The following is a 22,521-nucleotide window of genomic DNA, read 5'->3' as shown; positions in this document are numbered from 1 at the left end:
TTAATTCTAATTGATGGATACGGGTCTATTTCATTGAAAATCGTAGGTGTACGAACACTTTGGGGAGCCATTGTATGTCCTCTATTTAGATATGCATTTAGCAAAGTAAAAACGTGCTGCTGAAACTGCTGATATATTGTACTTATAAAGTAGGACTATCATTCAGAATATAAATGAGTACTGAGAACTTTTTTACATTAAATTTAATGCACATGCACCTGTTAAATCCCATTAGTTTATATAGGGTAAACGACTATTTATAGGCACCCAACCAGTATGTATATATATATATATATATATATATATATATATATATGTGTGTGTGTGTATATATAACAACCGCCACACTTTTTACAAACGTAAGTTTTTATCTATGTTAGTTCTTTTTAGTGACCATTAGTAAAATTTCGTTGCATTTCAGATTTTCCGTTTTTTTTTTTAAATCAAATCGCAGTTTTGTTGCTACGTACGCATTTTTTAGCTTTTTTCTATGATATACGTATACTTTTGACATTGTTTAAGATATTTAAGATCCTTTAAAGCTAATGTGACCACAACTAGTCAATTCAAAGTGAGTACTTCAGTTATGCGCACCAATGTTCAATGTATTCCAATATATGTCAAAAATAGTAAAACCAAACTAATGAAAATTTCAGTTATATAAAGAGACATAGTTATTGAATAATCAAAAATAAAAATGAGACTCAGATTAGAGTTATAATTAAATGTTGTCAAGTTAATAAATTTGTTAACAGAGCAAATCCTTTCTACGCGAGGATCCCCTCTAAACTAATCCCAGCCGACAAAATTAACAATCAAAAATAATAATCAAAGGTGTCCTACAGCTGCGTTTCTTCCGAAAAAATATTCAAAGGCAACCCTTGAATCTATCTCTAATATCATTTAAGATCGTCTAAAATTGAGGTTTTGGAACTTCAATTTCAAAAAAGATCCCCGGTTCCTGGGGTTTCTGTTCATATCCCCAGAGTAATAGGAGATGGGCTATGAATTCATTTTCAAGACTTCAAATTCCAAAAAAAAAAAAAAAAATGAAGGGCAAGAGTTCCATTTATCCTTACATCATTCAAGATTATGTAAAAGTGCCAAAGTGCCATTTTTGAAACTTAAATAACGAAAACATACCAGATGGAAGTTCCTGTATCTCGTGAGGGTTGGGGCGATCGTCCCCATCGCCTCACCCTTGTATCCGTCCTTGGTTATATAATATTTTGAAAGTGTATTAATAAAAGACTGATTGGAACGGGAGACAAGTTTAAATTAAAATTACCTGCTGCTGTCAAGTTAACAAATTGATTAACAAATGAATGTTCTCCAAACGATTATTCCAGTAAGCTCTCCATCAATTGATGGACTTCAATTATTCCCCTCAAAAACCATGATAGCACATTCTCTGTAAAGCAGCCTGCTTAACATCTATTTACAAGAGAAGAAGCCGGTAATGTAAACATTTTTAATGCAATAAAACATTATGAAATTTCAATAATAAAAAATAATTAATACGAGAGCCTTTTTCAAATTATAATTACTAATTAAAATAAATGTAGTGTAATTAGTGAATATAATGAGTAAGCGATTACTCCGACAGACCAATATTAGATGAAATCTAATTATCCTTCGCAGAAACAATGGATAGCCTTTTCCCCATTATTTAAGCTACCATTTTCATTATATACTATAGGAGCGACCACATTTTCTTCAGACTATTCTAATTTCAGTTCGCTTCAGGCTTCAGGAGACTTAATTCAGTAGTTTCAACTACAAATGGCACGTCTTTAATCGTTAGCACTTAAAAGCAGTTTGTTCCACTTCTAAAAAAATTAATGTCTGTCTGACCTTGAAAATTAGGATCTCAGTACAGTAAAACCTGTAAAGCTGATCACACTTGTAAGTTGACCACCTGTCTAAGTAAACCTCTTTTATCAGGTGTAGAATGTCACTGTATATGAAATTCAAAATAAATTTTAACAAAACTTCATAAGTTATTTAGAAATAAATGTGTTTGTTTTTTAGTCATGAATTTTATCGCCTTAATTATTCTCAAAGGCCTTCTCTATTCAGCAAAAAACCTTTTTTTAGAGAATGCTGTGGACAAGACTAATGCCGATTTGAAAATACATTTTTTGTAACACATTATTTCTGGATAGGTATCACACCAGTTGGCAAAACTTATCTATTCCCTATTTGTGGCATAATCTAACCAAGAAATCTCGTCCTCTGAGTGAAAGTAATCTTTAAAGATGGAATAAATGAAAATGAATGAGTTAACAAGGAACCAAGGCAATTTAGCTATATAGTATATGTATTGACAAGTGCAAAATGTTAGAGATAGAATTCCGTCTCTGACGCAATCAGTGTAAAAATAAATTAAATGTGAGCGCTTTAAACTTTAACTGACGAGATGGAGTGTATGAAACCTCATCATAATATGTTATGTGCACTTCATGAAATGTAGGATTAAATAATAAATGTCCGAAAAATTTAAAAGGATTTTCGTAACTATTCATTTACATAATTACATTTGAGAAAGAGTTCCGTGTAAAAGATATTCATATACAGATAAAGAAAGCGGGGGCGTGGGAGAAGGTGATAGCGCAGACTGGTGATATTGACTTTTTTAGGGACCTAATGTTGCAGGTTTTTTTTTTCATCTCATTGGGGGGTTCGTCTATATCTGGAGGGGGTACTTCATTGCATTTCAGAAGGATGTGTCATAACTCTTTGGTGGGAGGGAAATGGTAACCCCTGATATATGTAAATATTACAAAACGTTTGAAGGGAAAATTGCAGTTTTTTGGAGTTCAAGAGCGAAGAAATTCTTTGCCCCCCCCCCTTCATGATAGAAAATAACTAGTTCATAATATACAATATTTATTCACGTATTTTAATGCGCCATCTAATTTTAACGCTTTTGTGATAGATACTGAAGAATTTACTGCAGTAGCAATATTATGTATTCACTTAACCAGTTGGATCTTATTTTCAATAAGGTATTGTTCGGTTTGAGGGACGGTTACTTCACAGACTCCGCAAGTCCCGGAGGTAAACAAGCCGAAACGGCGTGACACAGCACGTGCTTTTTCCCATTTTACGGGGGCCTCTCCCGTTGTAATAAATGACCCGTTTTGTCACCGGCCCACGTCGCAACTTTACGCCGCCGCCACCGCCGCATACATTACGCGCGGCGACGATAAATCAAAAAACCGTTCGTCCTGTAAATAGCTTGCGACGCTCAAAAAGGCTTAATAACCAAGCAACGGGGGGATTTATAAAAAGTAAAGAGAGTCAGGAGAAAAAAGTGAACTCAGAAGGTAATTGCTTTATTAATTGCGACCTTCTTGGGGTTAAGTAGGGAGCGTTACGAAGCGATAACCGTTAAAGGTAATTGTTTTCTTCGCATAGTATGGCAGCAGTGAAGGTGATTATACGCGAAGTTTTGTTCGATTTTGATAGTTTCTGCTGGTGTGTCTTCTTTAGCACATGATTAATAGTGTCTTAAACTGTGCCGTAACTTTTAAATGTCAACTCGTGTTTTCTTTTTTATCAGGTTTTGAATCTCATCTCCGAAGTCATCGAAAATATGATTTTGTTTACACTTAACTAAAAATTCGTTTAACTTTTTAAAAACAGAATATGATCTTTGCCCCTTCAGTGTACATTGAAACACTCCTTGAATCACTGAAAATGTCAAAAAAAAAAAAAAAAGAAGAAGAAGAAGAAGAAGGGGGAAAAAAGAAGAAGAAGAAGAAAAAATCCTTGAAAATTTTGTACTTGAGAGACTCCCACTTCAGTTCCTGAAATACCTATTAGTTTGCTTTATTTTCATGGAATTGTTCTCCAATGTAAAGTTTTTAAGATTCATGAAATTAAGAAGGAGTTCCATGTAATCCCAGAACACATGTACGCCTTCATTCTGATCTTTATCTCACTTCCTGTAACCAAAAGTCAAATATGTGCTTTTACAATAGTTTTGCTCGTATGTCAGTTATTTTAAAACTCTTCTCTGAATTACATTAAACTCGTTAAATGTAATATATAATGTTAACTCGTTACAGTAAACTCTTAGTTTAGGATTCTTTTAGTTGTACGCTAAAGACAAATATGACGGATTTTTGACACAAAATGATTTACTGTTGAGTACAAATTATTAATTTTTATTCTTTGTTTTTACTATTAATTTCCATTTAATTTAAAACTATTCAACAGTTTGAATCAAACTGATCAGTAATTTCTCATCTGCTGCTCTTGGAGTACCATAAACGTTTTTTCACATGTATGAATGTTTTATTTTTATTCATTTTTGAAAAATGTTTACAGTGTTATGCAAGATGTTATGCGTATTGTGTTTATTAACTTAGGTTATTTTAAAATTAGATTGCTTTTACTTAGCTCAACCTTGTTTATCTAATCGAGAAATCGGTTTGCAGTAGTTTTCCAATCAATATTTTACTGGAAAACTATAGGCATTGTATGAAAACACAGTAAATCAAAAAAAAAAAAAGAAGAAGAAATAGATAACTCTGGGTGAATTAACGGAATGGCCTAGAAAAATATATTTCCCGTGCAGCTTTTGAGGAAATCAGAAAAAAAAACTTAAGCCACATTCAAGTCGTGTACTGTTAAAGTAAATTTGAAAAAAAAAAAAGAAAAAAAAAAGAAAGAAAAAAAGGGGGGGGGGAATAACAGGGAGAAAAAAAGACTGAAAATAAAGTTTTAATTTTTACTGAAAGTCAAAATTCATATAAACTTAGTTAATCCCCATCTACACATTACCGAACTATAGCTTTTACCGGATGTCTTTACATCGAAAGGCTCTCTATTTTGCATTGAAAAGGGGGTTCTCTAAAGCCCCGAAACACGTGTATGCAGTAATCTGCTAATTTGAGCGATAAAACCTATAAAACGCTTTTGACTTCCTCTTTCATTACCGTATATTAATTACATTTATACCTTACAATTAATAAAAGAAATATTAATAAACGATGATTGGATAATTGTTCCAATGGCCACTTTTGCCGTCCTTAGGTGCTTTTTCAGTTGTTAACAGATCAACGTCAATTAAGAAGTCATTCATCAGAAATCGGCAGTCCGCAGATATTCATTAATCCATTAAGCGCTCATTAAGCGCAATTCAAACTTCATTAATTAACTTCTTTCGCCTTCTTGATTTACAACAAAGATGCGATGATATCAAGGAGCATTTTTCTTTTTTCAAAATACTTTCCATTTCCGTCATCAACTGGCATTTCAGCCGAGTTGAAAAAGAAGACTTCGACAGCGCAGCGCAGCAGAAAAACCGCACGATGTTTGCGGTCCTTTGATACTGTCAAGCAGCACAGGAAAAGATAAATGTATCCGATCTTTCCGACTGCTTTTCGGACAGCTGTAGAGCTGTCAGCGCTCTTTTCAGTTTCACAGAGGCTTTAATTCACCTAGGTTATTTTTATTTCTGGACAACCTGTTTTAAATCGAGAGACATTATTCTTATCCGATGCCATGTAGTTCTTCAGCCTCCTCCACTTTCCCTTCTGCTTCTGGATTCCTTTCGGAATGTTTTATAGCGTACATTTTGCAATTTACTGCTTAAATTTGCACATCGTTACACTCAATATATCTTCTTCATTTTAGTTTTTCATACATGATTCTTCGTTTCAGTTGACGTATTTTTTATATAATTTTATAAATTGAGGCAGTGAGCAGCAAAGGACTGTAAGTGGATTTTTTAAAGTTTTGAGTAAAACACGTACAATGTTGAAAGGCACTTTAATAATTTTCTAAACCTGACTGTACACTGTACAGCCGCACCTAATACAACTGTAGTATCATCTCTTGTTCGAAAACAGATGAGAGTTTTTCCTACCATTTGAACTAGCTGTCTCAATTTTTTTTTCATTTTGTCACTTACACTATCACTACTTACAAGAAAGCCTCATAAGTGGTTACTTGAAATGTGCGTTGTCGTACTAGAAAAGAAAAAGGCCGATTCAAAGGCCAAAGATCCTTATTTGGCTGTTTAGCGCTCTCAACACTCATCAATACGTACGCCAATCTAAAATTAAGTTTCGAATAATTTGCCATTTTTTTTCGCTAATGCTACTACTGTAAAGCAGAGTTCACTCGTTGATTTAGAAAATCTCCTTTTTATAGTTAAATTGATTCTGTAAATATAAAGGTATTTTAGTAATCTTACTCTGTAACGAAGAATAAAACAGAAATGAAAATCTTTGAACTTTAACAACCTATAATGGATATAATTTACAACATATAATCCGGTCAATTTAGACAATGGAAATAACAAAAATTCCGGGAAAGCTAAATTTTTGTAGAGACCTTGGGTTTAGCGTTACAAATAAAGTGCCAAAAATCTCCATCGATCCCATGTGCGCTAAAAAAGCTATTCGGGGTCAAAGGTCAAAATTTTAGGTTTTTTGGATTTTTCTTAAAAACGGTAAGTATTATCGAAAAGTACCGTAGACCAAAGTTGTAGATCTCAAAATTCTCTATAAAAATGGTCCTTATGTTTTTTTTCTGTAAGACAAAACTTTCCCAGATATTGCGTACTCTCAAAAGACAGCCAGTCATTTACAGAATCCCCTCTACTCGCGTGACCTTGAACAACATCTGGCTATTCTAGTCCGTGTGGCATCGTTCACATACCCAGAGGTGTCCAACCCACTAAGAGCAAAGGCGCACCCCCCCCCATTTTCGCGGAAATCCCCCCAAAAGCATGCCTCCCCCCAAATAAAAAATACCCCTCAAAACAATCCCCCTAAAAATTTCGATGGCGCAGTCTGGGTCGTGACCCCTCCTAGGGGGGGGGGAGGGCACCCCTGACGGTGCCTGCTTCTTTTAGAGTTAAACGTGCAGTTCGAGTGAATAAACGTATTTATCACAAGCGTCTGCTGTTGTTTGTGCTGATCAATATTTAAGAAAAATGTCACAGTTTCGCTTTATTTGCAATAAACTTTTGACTGAAGGTGAAACTGTTGTGCTGGACAGTTGTGGAATGCCAACTTTAATTGATGCAAGTCTCAGGAGAAGTTATAAGAATGCTAATTATTTAAGAAGTCAAAAGTCCGTTACAATTCGCGTGGATTGCAGAAAATCATACACCCGGCAAAATTCAATCTCTGCAGCAACGTGAAGAAAAAGAGGCTAGTACTTCAAAAGTAAGTCCTCCTCGTACTGTAGTGCGATTAAGTGAATTTGAATCCAGCTTTTGTTTTTGAAAACACTGCTTATTTTGTGGCTGTAAAGCGGATGAGGAGGAGGCTGAGAAGAAGAAAACGCAGAGTAATGAAAGAAAAATGTAAAAAGCAGCGACTAAATCATACTCAAAATGAAAACGTGCAAGAGCAGCATTTGACACACCTCAGAAAGATCTTTAGCTAATTTTAAAAGGGATTCTTTGAATGTAAGTGTGGAAACTTTATAAATTTTTCTGCGATAATTCTGTGTTCTTCACAGCCTCTTCATCCACTTCCTCGCCACAAAATAAGCAGTGTTTTTTACAACAAAAGCTGGATTCAGATTCACTTAATCCCGCTCTTGTTCGAGGTGGACTTACTTTTGAAGTACTGGTTATGCTCATTAGGGTGGATTGAAAAAAATCAAAATCTGATAAACGCTAAGTAATGGCCCGGAAAAGTTGCCTTTTGTAGAGATATTTGGTTCAACAAAAGGATTTAGACCGCAAAAAATATCTTGAGGTGTCGCTCGCGCCTTGAAGTTGACGATAAATGCATAAAAACTGGAAAAAGTTATAATAATTTCATCAAATATCAAAATTTGAGAAATTTGATGTTATCGCTCTTAAGAGCAGGCTTTTGTGTAGATTACACATTGTATAAGATCATTTTAATATTAAACTGTATTTTAAAGTTCCACACATGCGTTGAGTCTTGAATTTGACCAATATAGTCAGAATTGAATAACATGGTGTTGCTCTGTACTTAGAAAAAAAAATATTAGAAGTTATGATTTGTAAAAGTTTGTTTTCAAATTCATAAATTCTTACATAGATACGAAAAAAACAAAAAGTAATAAAAGCATTTCTTATCTAGTAAAAAAATGTTTAATTCTCCACTTAGCAGATAACTTTGACTCAAAATGCCAAATTTACCTATGATAGAGAACAAAGGTTAAGTATAAAAATTTTAAAATAATGTGGCTTGCAACAGCCCACATCAGTCACCCTTTGAAACAAAAGACGTTGCTAAAGAAATTTTAATGGGTTTTGAGCCCTCAAACTGTAACCACATTGATTACAATAAAACATAAGTTTGGCATGCGAGTTGAACTATTTTACTTCTCATAATTTTCAGTTTTGATTGAAATTGTGGCTTGATGGTATTGTGGCTTAATATTTCTAGATTCTAATCTGACTCGAATAAATCCATCCTTTTTGGTTAGGCAGCAAACTGTACCTGACATTTATTTTTCTTATTTTACCTATCGTCTCACTGCATTAGTATGACATGTGAGGTTTTGAGTACCTGACACTTCTTTTTCTTATTTTTCCTATCGTCTCGCTGCTTTGGTATGACGTGAAGTTTTGAAAACCATACTACTTAGTAGGTACGCCACCAAGCAATTTCTTTCAAAGTTTTATCGGAAGTCACCCTTTTTGAAAGAGGGAGTTGCCGAGTTTTACCAGTTCTGCTTATCGATAAGCTCATAGCAGTCTCTCTGCCTCAAAATTGAAATCTGGAATTATACATGTTCATTATCCATCTTCGAACTGATCGTCGTAATCCGTCTTGAAACAAGTTCTCTGATGATGGTCATCCGCAATGCCTAGTGTTATATTTTTTAGATTCTCAAAGTAACCAGTTAGCAGAACAAGAGCTGATGATCCAAAAATAGTACGATGGCAAGTTAAAAAAATTCGATTGTATTGCGAAAATTTACAATTTCAGATTTCAACTTGAGTTCTTTGATAAGTGGAAAAACTCGAATCATGTTCTTAAAAAAGGAATATCAGATAAAACTTTAAAAGAAATGGTGCTTGAGGGCGTAACTACTGAATTATATGATTTCCAATACCTCATGTTATACTAAAGCAGTGAGACAATGCGTAAAATTAGACAAAGAAGCGTCAAGCACAGTTTGTTGTCTAACCAAGAGAGATGGATTTCTTAGAGTCAGATTAGAATCCAGAAATCTTACTCACAATGTATCACTAAGGCCAAACATTGTTAGAAGTTAGGATAATAATGCGACTCGCCAGCCAAACTATGTTTTATTGTATGAAATGTGGTTACAGTTTGAGAGCTCAAAAAACATTTAAAAGGGGGTTGTTTTGAGGGGCATTTTTCTCAGTTTTTGGAGGGGGACTCTTGCTTTTTAGGGGGGAGGGGGGCTCCGCGATATCGAGGGGTGCACCCATGCCTTTAGTAGGTCCGGCCCCTTTGGGTACGTGAACGATGCCACACGGACTAGAATAGCCAGATGTTATTCAAGGCCATGCAAGTAGAGGGGACTCTGTAAATGATTGGCTGTCTTTTGAGAGTACGCAATATCTGGGAAGGTTTGGTCTTGGAGAAAAAAATCATAAGGACCATTTTTATAGAGAATTTTGAGATCTATAACATTGGTCTGCGGTATTTTTCGATAAAACTTACCGTTTTTGAGAAAAATCCAAAAAACCTAAAATTTTGACCTTTGACCCCAAATAACTTTTTTAGCGCACATGGGATCGATGGGGACTTTTGGCACCTTATTTGTAATAGTAAACCCAAGGTCCCTACAAAAATTTAGCTTTCCCGGAATTTTCGTTATTTGATCACTATTTTTATGTCTAAATTGACCGGGCTAATAAGAACAAATAAGAATTTTGTTTTCTTTTTCAAGCCGTCAATGACTCGTTCTTGCTCGCAAATTGCATTTTTCCAATGAAAGAAATATTTACAGAATATTTTGGATATTATTTTACATTTTGCATAAAAGAAATTCTGATCACTAAATTTCTTGCGGTCGTCAGTTCAATAATATTCATAGAATGCAGCTAGATTTACGAAAATTAGTAAGAATAAAACTAAAAACTTGTTTTAATTGATTGGGAAAAATGTCGCCAAGGGAAGTAAACAAAAAGAAAATATTTCACTCACAACTGACATTTTTTCAATATTGCTTCCTTTTTCGCATCATATTCATTTGATTACTTCATGTTGCAGATTGTGACGCATGATTTCCATTGTTCCCATGTATCTTTTCATACTTATGCAGAACGCATTTCATATTCAATTGTACATTTTTTTAGAATACTTTATTGTGATAGTCATTGCGTTACTCAGAACGCTTCTACGATTGCAAATAGGAAAATTTAAAGTACGTTGTTCTTGTTTAAGTATAAGTCTATGATAGTTAAAATTTAAATTGTTCATTTACGTTTACTTCGTTAAGATATTGATAATTAAGATATTATTTTTCGAATATAATAAGACTCTTTAAAAATTATTCGGATGTAATACAATGTATTGAAAATTTTGGTTACAGTAATCTTGTTAGTCCCTACGTTCTTTCTCATTTGCTCAATTTAAAGAACAAAAAAGCGTAAACTTAGGAAATGAACTTTTGATTTCTCCTTTGATCTATGTTAATATTTTTGGTGAACTAATGTTCTCAAAATAATAGCTTTAGTGTGTTAAGAGATAATATAAGAGAGGAAATTTCCCGATGAAAATCGCTTTAATTTAATTAAAGCGATTTTCATCGGGAAATTTCCTCTGAGTCAGCCTTTTTCGGTCATGTGACGACAGCAGTGATAGGGCTTTCTATGTAGGAGGTGGTGCTTACACTCCCCTGCGTTTAGTGCACCTATTGAAGGGATGGGTGGAAGATGAGGTTATGTCCCATTTCTTCAAATTTTAAGATAGTTGTGTGGATAATCTTCTTCCATTCACCCAGTGCATGTAACACTCGGTCCTGCGGGTCCGTGGTGCTGGGTCCCATTATTTTAGGGGCACAATTAGTAAGATTATATTTTTTTTTCTTTCTTTGAAACAAAGACTTTAAAATGTGCCGATTTTCTTGCAATAGGGGCACTAAATTTTAACCTTGGGCCGGGAATTAGGGGGCACATGGAGGGCACTTGAAATAGTAATTATAATTGAAACATCAGTTTTTGAACAGCAGAAAATTGAAAACCAGCATATATTCTTGTGAGAATGTAGCTATAGAAGAATATTATAATTCTGATGGTTAATGATACAAATCAGTCATATTAGACGATAGCATCTATGCCAGTTGACCCAATAATAGTTTTTGTTGGTTCAGCACAATTGCTATTATTTCTAACTTTTATTCTATTTAGTCCGTTGATAGTTTGTTTTTTCATTTATTAGTTTACGATCAATATATATCATCTTGATAGTATGGACTTCAGCGTGAGTCACAATTGTCACAGTCACTAAGTAACGGAATTGAAACGTCTCAAACGAGTCCCGTTGTAACGCATTTGGGACATGTTTCATATGCCTACACTGAAACATCGTTGCAACAATTAATTTGTTGTCGGTCATTCTCTGAAGTTATGACTTTGTTGTTACCACGGATTGACATGTGCAAGTTGCTGCAATCTGTTGACTTTACATTACAGTCACTCGTTCCGTGACCCATCGAGTGACGAGGAATTTTATTTGACTATCACGTGAATTGTACATAAAGGTTTAATGCTAGTCACTATGCTAGTAGGGAAGAATCCGCACGATTGTCCCAATCACTACCTCAGAAGCAATTTATTAGGACTGCAGCTCAAAGTAAATTATGCTTGTGCTCAACTTTTTCCTGAGTTTAAATCTGGAGTATTCTCCAGAACTACTCGTATTTAACATATTGTGCATTTATTTATATACATTTAAAGTAGCCAAAGACTTTTGTTTATAATCAGATATAAACTTTCGTTTGTTTATGTATTGTATATAGATACTGTTACCAGTAAACCCACAAAACTTTTAACTTGTATATATATTGTGACGTATACCGCTAAGATTCCATATTTACACAATACAGTGAAACCTCTGTAAGTTTACCATCTGCAGTGCAGTACTTTAGTGGTCAACTTAACTTATGGAGGTTGTTGTATATGATCTAGGAGTAATTCTGTACCTGAAAATAGCTGTCAACTTAAGCAGGTGTAAGTGGTCCACTTACAAGGCTGGTGAACTTTACAGGTTTAACTATACCAGTTGTGTGGTTTTTCAGAGAATGTATACTGTATTCCGATTGCTGAATTTTATAAAAGAATGTTAACTTGTAAATGAAATACCGTTATGTTTGAATGTCTTTTGCCCTGCAAACTAGTAAAATTGCTGTCTTATTTCGTTTCAGTCAATGGCACCTTTCCTGGAATTGAGCCTAAGCGACAGAGGACAGCCTACACTCGACACCAAATCCTCGAACTTGAAAAAGAATTCCACTTCAACCGGTACCTCACAAGGCGGAGGAGGATCGAAATCGCCCACTCTCTCTGTCTCAGTGAACGACAGATTAAAATTTGGTTCCAGAACAGGCGAATGAAATGGAAGAAAGACAACAAACTGCCTAACACAAAGAATGTCAAGAAGAAGAACCCAAACAACAACAGCAACAGTAATGCCAACAACACAACGGCTGCTACCAATAACAATAATGTTAACACAAATAGCGTCGGGAACAACAGACCACAACAACCTGCCCTGGTGTCGCTTCAAGGGAGAGGGCTGCACACGCCCCACATGCCAACATGTGGCACGCCTATTGAACCAAAGGACGAATACGGTCTTACAGAGCTGTGATGCATTCCTTCATTGCCAAAAAGCTTTCTTGAGCTGTTGTCCTCAACAGCTCTGCAATATGAACAGAAAAAAGAGACTGTGGTTCACAGAAAAAATAAGTTGAGTTTCTGAACAGTTAATCGAACTGAGATTATTCCATGTTTGAAACTTTTTCACGAGTGTTGCACTCTGGAACATTATTGGAGCGCTTTGCAATACTAATGACTACAAAACTCCTACTTTCATTACCTTTGAAGGCATTTTTGATGAATTAATGCCATTGTGTCAGTTATTTGCGCCATTACATTATCATTATACCTTAACTCAAGCAGAAATATTATCAAGACGTAATATTGCCATCAACATTATTTTGATAATATATAGTTGCAACACAGGTAATAATATTTCAGGAAAACTCAATGTTACCTCTTTTAAGTAAAAGAAAAGAATGATTTCTTGCCAGTATGATACAAAGAATGATTCGATTTACTTTAAGATGGTACAAATTTTTTGAATGAGATTTGGTTGTGATGCAATACGAATACGCAATGATTTGTGTGAAAAAAAATCAGTTGATATTCTAGATATGTACTTTTAAATTTATATTTTTTCATCAAAACAAACCAAAAAAAGTTATTACTATCCTAATCATCACTATTTAAAGCATTTGCTCATCATTTCAAATTTCGTACATTCAGAAATTTCTATTTCCTTGGACTACACACAACACATGCTTTTCTTAAAAATACTGCATGTTTTTAGTTGAAACTGAAATAAGTATTATTAGTTGTTGTAAATTTTGTTACATTTTAAAAGTTTTATTATTTGACTATGATACAGTATCATTAAATTCAAAGCAAGTTTGACGTGCAGTTAACAAAAGAGTGATATAGATTTCTATCTTTATGGACATATTTATATTAAATATTTGTAGAAAAAGGAATAATTTTTATTTAGATTGCCTTGAAATTAATATTTTTAATTTAAAAAATATTTACATATTAGATATTTGTACACATAACGCACATATCCTTCAAGTATGTTCAACCTTACAATCATACCCTCCAACTGCGACGGAATGTCCGTAGTTTTTGCGGAAAATTGCCAAATTCAAATTTAAAATACAGTAGAATGTCAAAAATTCGAAACGTCAAAAATTCAAGCGCTGTCCCATGTAGTTTTTATGAAATATTTTTGATGTTCAGTGTAAACAATAAGTTTTGTTAAATTTTGTTAAAAAATGGTAGTTTCTCATTGCAGCCCTATGTACTGTGTTGTGTGTTATGGACATCAGTAGTGCAGCGAAGAGGAGGTTTTGGAGGGTAAAAACATCCCCCAGAGGCATTGGTTTAAACATAAATGCATATTAAAGTACGGTAATTTAAACATATGAAAGGATTGTTTTGAGCAAGAAACTTCCTCCAGAAGGTATTTTTGATTAAAAAGTTCCCTCTGGAAAGATATTTTTTGATCAAAAACCCCCTTCGGAAGGTATTTGTGATCAACTCCCCGGAAGATATTTGTGATCAACCCCCCAGAAGGTATTTATGATCAATCTCCCCAGAATGTATTTATGATCACCTCCTATAAGGTATTTGTGATCATCCCCCCCCCAGAAGGTGTTTTTGATCAAAAAAACCCCTCCAGAAGCTTTTTTTTGTTGCACTAGTGATGTACATACATATTGTATAACCGGTTATAAAATGCCATACTATTTTGATAAACGATATTTTCTTGGTTATTTTCAAAAGCCAAACAATTTGAAAATCCGAACTACCTATGGTCCAATTAGTTCAGATTTTTGACGCTCTACTGTAAATAAATGTTTAAAATAATAGAGAAATACCGGCATTACAAAATGTTTTGAAATTTTATAACTGTATCCATGTTTGTAAAAGTTTCCTTGTTTAAAGATCAGTCGGTTGTGTTTTGTTATGACAGTCATCCTACGGGAAGTGCCATGGATGTGGGTCAACGTTGGAGGGTATGCTTACAGTTCCCCGAATTTAGCATTCCGAATTGCACTTCCGAATTGACTACCTTCCCCTTTTTTGATTGGCCAGTTTGCATAATCTCGTTGTGTGAGGCATTAACCGAATTACTTTTCCTCATCTCACACAACTAGCCATAGAATGTCCGTTCTTTATATGAAGTACACGAACGATTCCGAATTGCACATCAAAGTTCGATGTTGTATTTGTAAAGAAAAAAAAAATATTTTAATATTGTAACGGTAGGTTGTATTCAAAGACATACATCTTCTTTTTATACAAATAAGATTTTCTATAACTAGTAGAAGCGACGGAATACATTGAATGCAATGCATATTTATAAATTTGTGTGAGTAAAACCTGTTTATAATGTTTACCCCCTGAGCCTTCTGCTGTTCATTTTATTCCCTTTGAGAAATTCTAAGATGATTAAATACATATTCCAGTCATTTAAATTTAATGTTTAAAAATTGAAAAAGCACAGTGGTATAAGTGCGGAATACGGATACATTGAAAATACAATGGATTTATCGGTAGTGGAAACTAATGATTTCCTAGTTGGCGAAGACTATAAAATTTTATGCCAACCTGTAAGCCGCCAAGTGTTTCCAAAGATACAAGGAAGATGGCATTAAGCTAAGCGATATCACATTATTTTGTCCATGTAAGTTATTTTGGAATAAAAAAAAGTCATTAAATAAGATTAAAAGTACCATTAAAATATAAAAAAATCCACTAAATAAATAAATTAAACCATTAAAATCTCATATAATGTAAAATAGTTCGCGAGATAAATTCAAAAATGCTATTAAACTGCATCAAAATTTCGATGGAAAAGTTAAATAATCCGACGAATAAATGTATCAGCCCGCTACGAAATATTAAAAGCTCCATTAACATATAAAATTAAATCATGATGTGCAAATATCACAGCATCATAAACAATATTTTTCTGTTTTCGCCACGGTAGAAAGTAAACAAATCGCCAAAAGCTAATGCACTCTCATTCTACATTCGAACCTATTGTTTATAGTAAGATCAAGCTTTTAGTTATTTTTAATAACTAAATAAACAACTCATTAATGTTGATGTAATTTCCAAACATTTAACTTGAGTAATTGAATAAAGGGATCATTTTGTTAAACGTCATTAATCAGTTTTGAATTTCATTCCATTGCATTATCTTTTATGGTTGTTATTTGTATTCAAATATCCCTTAAAATTAAAAAAATAAATGGATAAATAAAATAAGCAAATAAATAAATGAATAATATAAGCAAATAAATAAATAAATGAATGATAAAAATAATAAGATTTTCTATTAATTGCAATAAATAATACCTTAATAAACGAAGAAGTTTTACAGCTTTTGAATCAATCAAATTTCGTTACTAATTGACTTTATTGCAAATGTAGTAGCTGTTTGTTTTGGTAATATGACCCTTTTTTTTTTGTAATATTTAAATTTTTCTTGATTCAAAACGCTCATATCCAAGACAAACTTTCTTATAAAAAAAAGAGTATAATTCCCTTTTTTCATTAATCTACAAATTTCTATGTGGTTAATGGCAGCAGTTTCGAATTCTAATATATTAAATGAAGTATGCGCATGATCTGCTTTTGGAACTCAAATTAAGCACATTCTGTTCGACGTAACACAGTTTTTGAGACATGACTTTTTTTTTGTCTAACAATAAGTGGAATTGTTTTATTTTATTTCACAATTGTTACAACTAACACTGAAATATCAATTAAGGATGTTGCGTTATAAACAGGTTTCACTCAAAAGGCTCTTCTAGATACACTGCACCTATTATTTGGATATAAATATATAAATATTATCCAAAAATAGATTAATTTGATGAAAATGCATCTATTTTTTGTGTACCTCAACTTCTCCTACATAAATAGGATCTTAAAACTTTACAGAGATGGCCAAATCACTCTAACTTTTTTTTTTGTTTTAGACAAGTAAGAATTTTTAGGTTATGCAATATTTTTTATGATGATGCAGAAAAGGCTTTTTAAAAATGTGTAGTGCTTTTACTAGAATCATACTAACAAAAATGCAAAGATTCGATTCCGATTTTAGATTATTTTAAGTAGTTAGTCAGAAAAAACTCAGAAGATATTTTTTTTCAGTTTTTACAGTAAACGTTATCTTCTTGAGTTCTTAAAATTCGATTAAAAAGTAAAATTTAAAAAAAAGATGAAGAAAAAAAGACATTTCAAAAATTCTTATGCCCCGGTTAGTAACTTACTAGCAATTAAAAGATACTGGTGTTTTTCCATAATTTAAAAAAAAGAAAAAGAAAAACTAATGCATGCACATTAAGCGACTTTTTTATCTGAAAAGATTAAATACATATTCACATTATTACATTGCATTAAACTCTTTCTCCAGTTTAAAAAACCCACCAGCGTTTCGTTATTTATTTTCCATTTCAATGAGTTTAACTTATACGTCTTTAGGATCTTAAATTTTCATAATTATGAAAATAATTTTACTTAGATTAAAACAGTAGCCAAATATAAAATGACTTGAAGCCAAACAATGAAGTTTTTTTTTCAATTATATCTGTTATGATGTGTCCTTCAAATGACTTGCAATAGACGTTACATTATTCGAATGACCTTTGAAACAAATATATTAAAACTACGTTATATAGTTTTAATCTATTCTATTTGTAAAACAAAACCTTAAAAAATCGCACTTTTGTGGGATTGGCTATCTTTGAATTAACATATCTCTGGCTGTCATTAGGCTGAACAATTTACTAAATCGGCGAAATATATTTTGTAATTAAATAAATAAAGCTATTTTATAACTGAAAAAACTTAAAATGTTTCTTAAATAAGCTTAATGATAAAGTTCCGTCGCTCCTAACAACAACTTCCATTGTCAAGAAAGATAATTCAGCCATTCTGTAAATAAATGTGCCATATTCATTTAATTGTAGATCTTTTCATTCTGCCATGGTAAGATATATTGAATATTTAATTACAGAAATGTTTTGACATTATTTATTACTTACATGGCATTTTAATTATTAACTTTATATCTTGATGACAGTTACTGAAGAATTAATTTGTAAAAATGCCTCCCTATCATTCTTGTGCATAAATGTTTTTGATATTATTGCAACAGTGGTTTATATGCCGCATGTATTAAAAAATTAATTAAAGTCACACCTTTCGTGTAATAGTTAAAGAAATAAAAATTTACATCTTTTATGAAGTACATGTTATGAATGCAATTCAACTCTGAAATTAAAAGTAATTTTACTTCCTATTCCTTTAAGAACAAACAAAGTTCCCAAAAGGACAATGGTTTATGTTTTGAAGTTTTTATTTCAAAATATTTTTTTTTGTCTTACAAATAATTAAGAGTTAGTGACGTTCTTTTAATTGGGATATGCTTTTTCAGGTTAAAATTTTTAAATATGTTTTTTTTTTAAATTGTTTGACTGGATAATAAACTCGTTAAGACATGGTATTTAAAACTAATCTTTTCATTTGAATGTACAAATAAATAAAAAAAGAACATTAAAGTTACATTAATAAATAAAGAAAGAAAGAGGAAATAAATGAATAACTACTAATTTGGAGTTAGAACTGATCCACCTTGAATATAAACTATTTTCTGTTTTCAACAATTTTCTGCTCCTTTTTACTTCTATATAAGCTGATTTTTATCAAAATGTGAATCAAAAGAATTAAAAATAGGTTACAATACCAAATGATTCTTCATAAGAGGTAAAAGGCAATCAACGTCAAAATTAAAACAGACATCCTGATAATGCGCGACGTTGGGTGTATGCTTATCCACTTCAAAGTAGCGAAATGTTTTTTTTTTTTTTTTTTCATGATTTTGCATTTCTAAATATTTTACTTGCTTCAAAACAATCATAAAATTTAGTTTGAACTGAAAGATACCTCTAAAGTTCATGTACAAACAATTGCTGACATTAAGAAAAACCGTCCAGTTTGGGAAATATTATTGACTTTAGTTTTAATGCATGACCATGTAATTAAAATTTTAAAAATGAATTGAATGAACTCTGACGAAGACTGAGGCCATGACCATCGTCCTTCGCTTTTACAGATTTGCAAAATCTGCAGTATAGAATCATTGGTAAAGCGTTACTTTTTCTACTTATTTGCTTTGAAATTAATTTTAAATTGCCTTTATAGCGTTATTAGATTGTCCGAAGTGATTTTTGAGAAGAGTTTCTCTCTGAATTCTTCACACATTGTTTTTTTTCTTTGAAATTTATCTAGAATATATATGTGAACTTATTGCCAAATATTTTACGAAAATATTTCCTTATACAATGATACACTTATTGCAAACTGCAACTTTAATCAGGGCCTGATTACTGAATAGGCCAACTAGGCTGTGGCCTAGGGCCCTCACTTTTTAGGAGCCCCCAAATGGCTTTTTTTTAACCAATAGCTAAAACTGTTTTCGCCGATGGCTAAAATTGTAAGAGTTGACAACACAGGGGCCCCAAAAAAGCATATGACCTAGGGCTCCCTGATATCTTAATCGGACCCTGACTTTAATCGCCTTTTCGCACAGTCCATAAGTAAAATGAAAGTAAATTCACAATTCCCGTTACGAATTAAATAATTAATTATTTACATGCACAGATTTCTTTTTAAAATAAACTAATAACTAAGCATCAGTAAAATGCAGTACATTATCATACACTGTAAGAAAAAGGACTAAAGTTTGAACAGGGTAAAATCTTTATTTAATAAAATTTTACCTTAATTCAGCGTTTGAGATGAACTAGTAGTATCTTTACATTTTAAAGTGAATCGCAATAAAGAAATTTTTAGAAAAAGTATTTTGAAATATTTTTAAAATAAACGTTTTAAGGATTGACAATCGGAAAGTTTTTCAGAGAGAATTGCAGAGCTTTGGAATTTCAAGATTTAGGAGCAACGGTTACGGTTTCATTGTTAATTGTATGCCTTTTTGTATGTATATTTAAATTTTTTATAGTATGTTTTTCAGCTGTTGATGTAAATTTAAGAAATATCGCTGTTTAAATATCAAAATAGCACTCAAATAATTCAGAAAAGCTCTGTTATAAATACGTTTATTCTGCTTAGAGGGAAAAAAATAGAATTATTCAATGTATGCCTACCATCAATCGTAAGCAGAGTGCAAAATCGATGAAATAATACTAAAAAAATAGATCGCTGGTGCAAGAAAATCACATTTCAATTATATACATGTCAGAAGAGATTAAGAGCTTTCTAATAACCAATATCAGTCAAATCACATTCTAGCAATGTTGAATTTAACTATATTCTAACAACTATCCAATAAACCATTTAAAATTTTTGGATCGTAATACATTATAAGAGAAAACGACTTTTGAAATTCGTACAGAATAATGTTTATTTATGTTTTATGTACGGTAAGAACTGCTATAAGATACATCAATCTCGAAAACAACTCGTTCACTTTTCGATTTTACCAAATTTGAAAAACTGTTAGCATGGTACCACAGCACCTGTTGAACTTTTACATTAATTTTAAGAGATGCTAAAGCAAGACTAAATATCATCCAACCTCCCTTGAAAGAGTTTTGGTAGTTTAATTGACGCTGTCTGAGTGGTTTATAAAGTGACTTAAATAATATCAATTGAAAATTGTCATTCTTAAAGGCATCCAACAGAAAAAAGAAATAAAACTAATATTTAAGCAGCGATATTTTTATACTTTGCAAATATGTTGCAACAAGACTACGACTTTTTTTTCTTCTTGTGTTTTTTTTTTCTATTTAATGTGCTTTCACCAAAATGTTCACGTAAAGCTGTGGCCTTTTAAGACAGCAAAATAATTGTTATTATTATTTTCTAATTCCAAGCTGTTAACGGTTTCTGCACCATTTATTCCAAGCATAAACTTTCTAGCAGGGTACATTGCATCTACCTTCCAAGAACGACAAGATCATAGATGTTCCCAGTGATCCATAAAACCGAATTATTCCTCATATAACGTCCATGAACCATGTCCAGAACTTTTATCAGTATCAGGATTTATCAGTACCGAGCACCGAATTCCATCTTCAGAAGATCTAACGAACGACGACAGAATCCTCGGAAAAGTTCGTCATGAAGCGTAAGAATTCGTGAGAAGAAAATGGCACAAAATATTGTATGTTCTTGTATTTAGATAGCGGCAGTTAGAAATGCATATGTTAAGACTTGTACAGTACATGTATTTATTTAATGCATAGTAAATATATGCCGCTGATGTATAGTGATTGTACAGTTATATATTTAAAGGAGTACTCTCAGTACAGATTCATTTGTAATTATACGTTTGGAACTAATGTGAGAAATACCCAGTGATGTATTCGTAAGAAATGTGTGTAGTGATTGGATTAAAAGAATAAAAATTGAACACTCTAAAAATTGGTTCATTTCTCCATCACCCTATCTCCTTTTAGAACAAAAGTTTTACTACTTAATACGTGTTTTAATACAGTCGAAAACCGTTAAAACTAGCTCAAATGGGTCTTCAAGGTCAATTTTTCTTAACCATAAGTAGTCTTACTCAAAAAAGAATAAAGGGCCATTCCACGGAAAAAGTCAACTCTTTGTCCCGCACGTAACGGTTCAGATATTTTATTAAAAAATAATAATTCTAAAGGTTAATGACGAAATTTTTGCTTAAGGCATCACATATAAGTTTGTAATTTACTAAGCAAAATTTTTCATTAGTATTTTAATTATTTAAAGTATCATTTTTAATGAAATATATGTGACGTCGCGTGCGGGGCAAAGTGATCGTTTTCCGTGGCAATGGCCCTAAACTATAAACATTAAGACGGGGATAGCAAATGTAAGCCCGCCTTAGCAGTAATTCGTTTTAAGTGTGTTCGAATTAACGAGGTGCGACGGTATTTTGACTCACAGTTAATCTGAAAAATATGTATGAATGAATATCAGCAGAAAAAATATTGTAAGAAACATAAATAATTGAAGAACATAAATAAACTTATAAAAGTTTTCTATATCAAATAAAGGGACAAAATGCTATTTGAGAAAAATTGAGCTGTTTTTTAATTTATGCAAAATTAGTCTCATTTTTACAAAATTTATTAGAAATCTGAAATTAGCTTTAGGATTTAATTCTCAATAACAACAAAAAATGAAGCCCCTAAGCTGTTTTTGATTATGCTTAAAAGCATATTTAAGCCTTATGCTTAAATATGCTTTTACTCTGCTTTTATTGGTCAGCAGAACAGTATTTAAATAAACATGAATAAACTAATAAAGTATGATGTTTTCAATTTCAAATAAAGAGCAAGTGTAATTTAAAAATGCGTCCTTTTTTTCGAACACGCCCAAGTTACATATGGTTAAATATCAGTTATGTATAAACATAAAAGCCCTAAAAAAATTAATAATTTAGACGGAAATCTACTTAATCTTTACAGATTCAAAATGAAATTGGAATAATTTACTAACTAGAGGTGTTTCTAATATAACACGATCTCCCACCGCACGGCTTCGGTCTAACACAATTGGTAAAATTGCGGAAACCCTTGTACAAGGGATGCCGGTTAATTGAATCAGTGGTTTATTGAATCAACCGCTTTAAGGATTAAATTGTCAAAACCAGAATAAAATCCAGCTTTACTGAATCAGTCGCTTTATGGAATCAAAAGTGTTTAGAACAAACGTGATTCATATAAGCGCCGACAACACAGGTTTCTCTAACACAATGAGAA

At 32.5% G+C, this 22,521-nt stretch overlaps 1 protein-coding gene across 1 annotated transcript in view; it reads left to right on the top strand.

Moving 5' to 3' along the window:
- Positions 1-12,794, top strand: part of LOC129222960 (homeobox protein Hox-B4-like) — a 71,790-nt gene extending 58,996 nt beyond the window's left edge. Inside the window, exon 2 of the mRNA XM_054857523.1 lies at positions 12,349-12,794. Coding sequence (XP_054713498.1) covers positions 12,349-12,794 — 446 coding nt within the window. The remainder of the gene's footprint in view (positions 1-12,348) is intronic.
- The last annotated feature ends 9,727 nt before the right edge of the window (positions 12,795-22,521 follow it).

The sequence above is a fragment of the Uloborus diversus genome, chromosome 5 (genome assembly GCF_026930045.1).
Source record: "Uloborus diversus isolate 005 chromosome 5, Udiv.v.3.1, whole genome shotgun sequence".
NCBI classification, from domain to species: Eukaryota; Metazoa; Arthropoda; class Arachnida; order Araneae; family Uloboridae; genus Uloborus; species Uloborus diversus.
The sequence above is the reverse complement of the archived record's forward strand: the minus strand, read 5'-3'. Positions and strand labels throughout refer to the sequence as shown.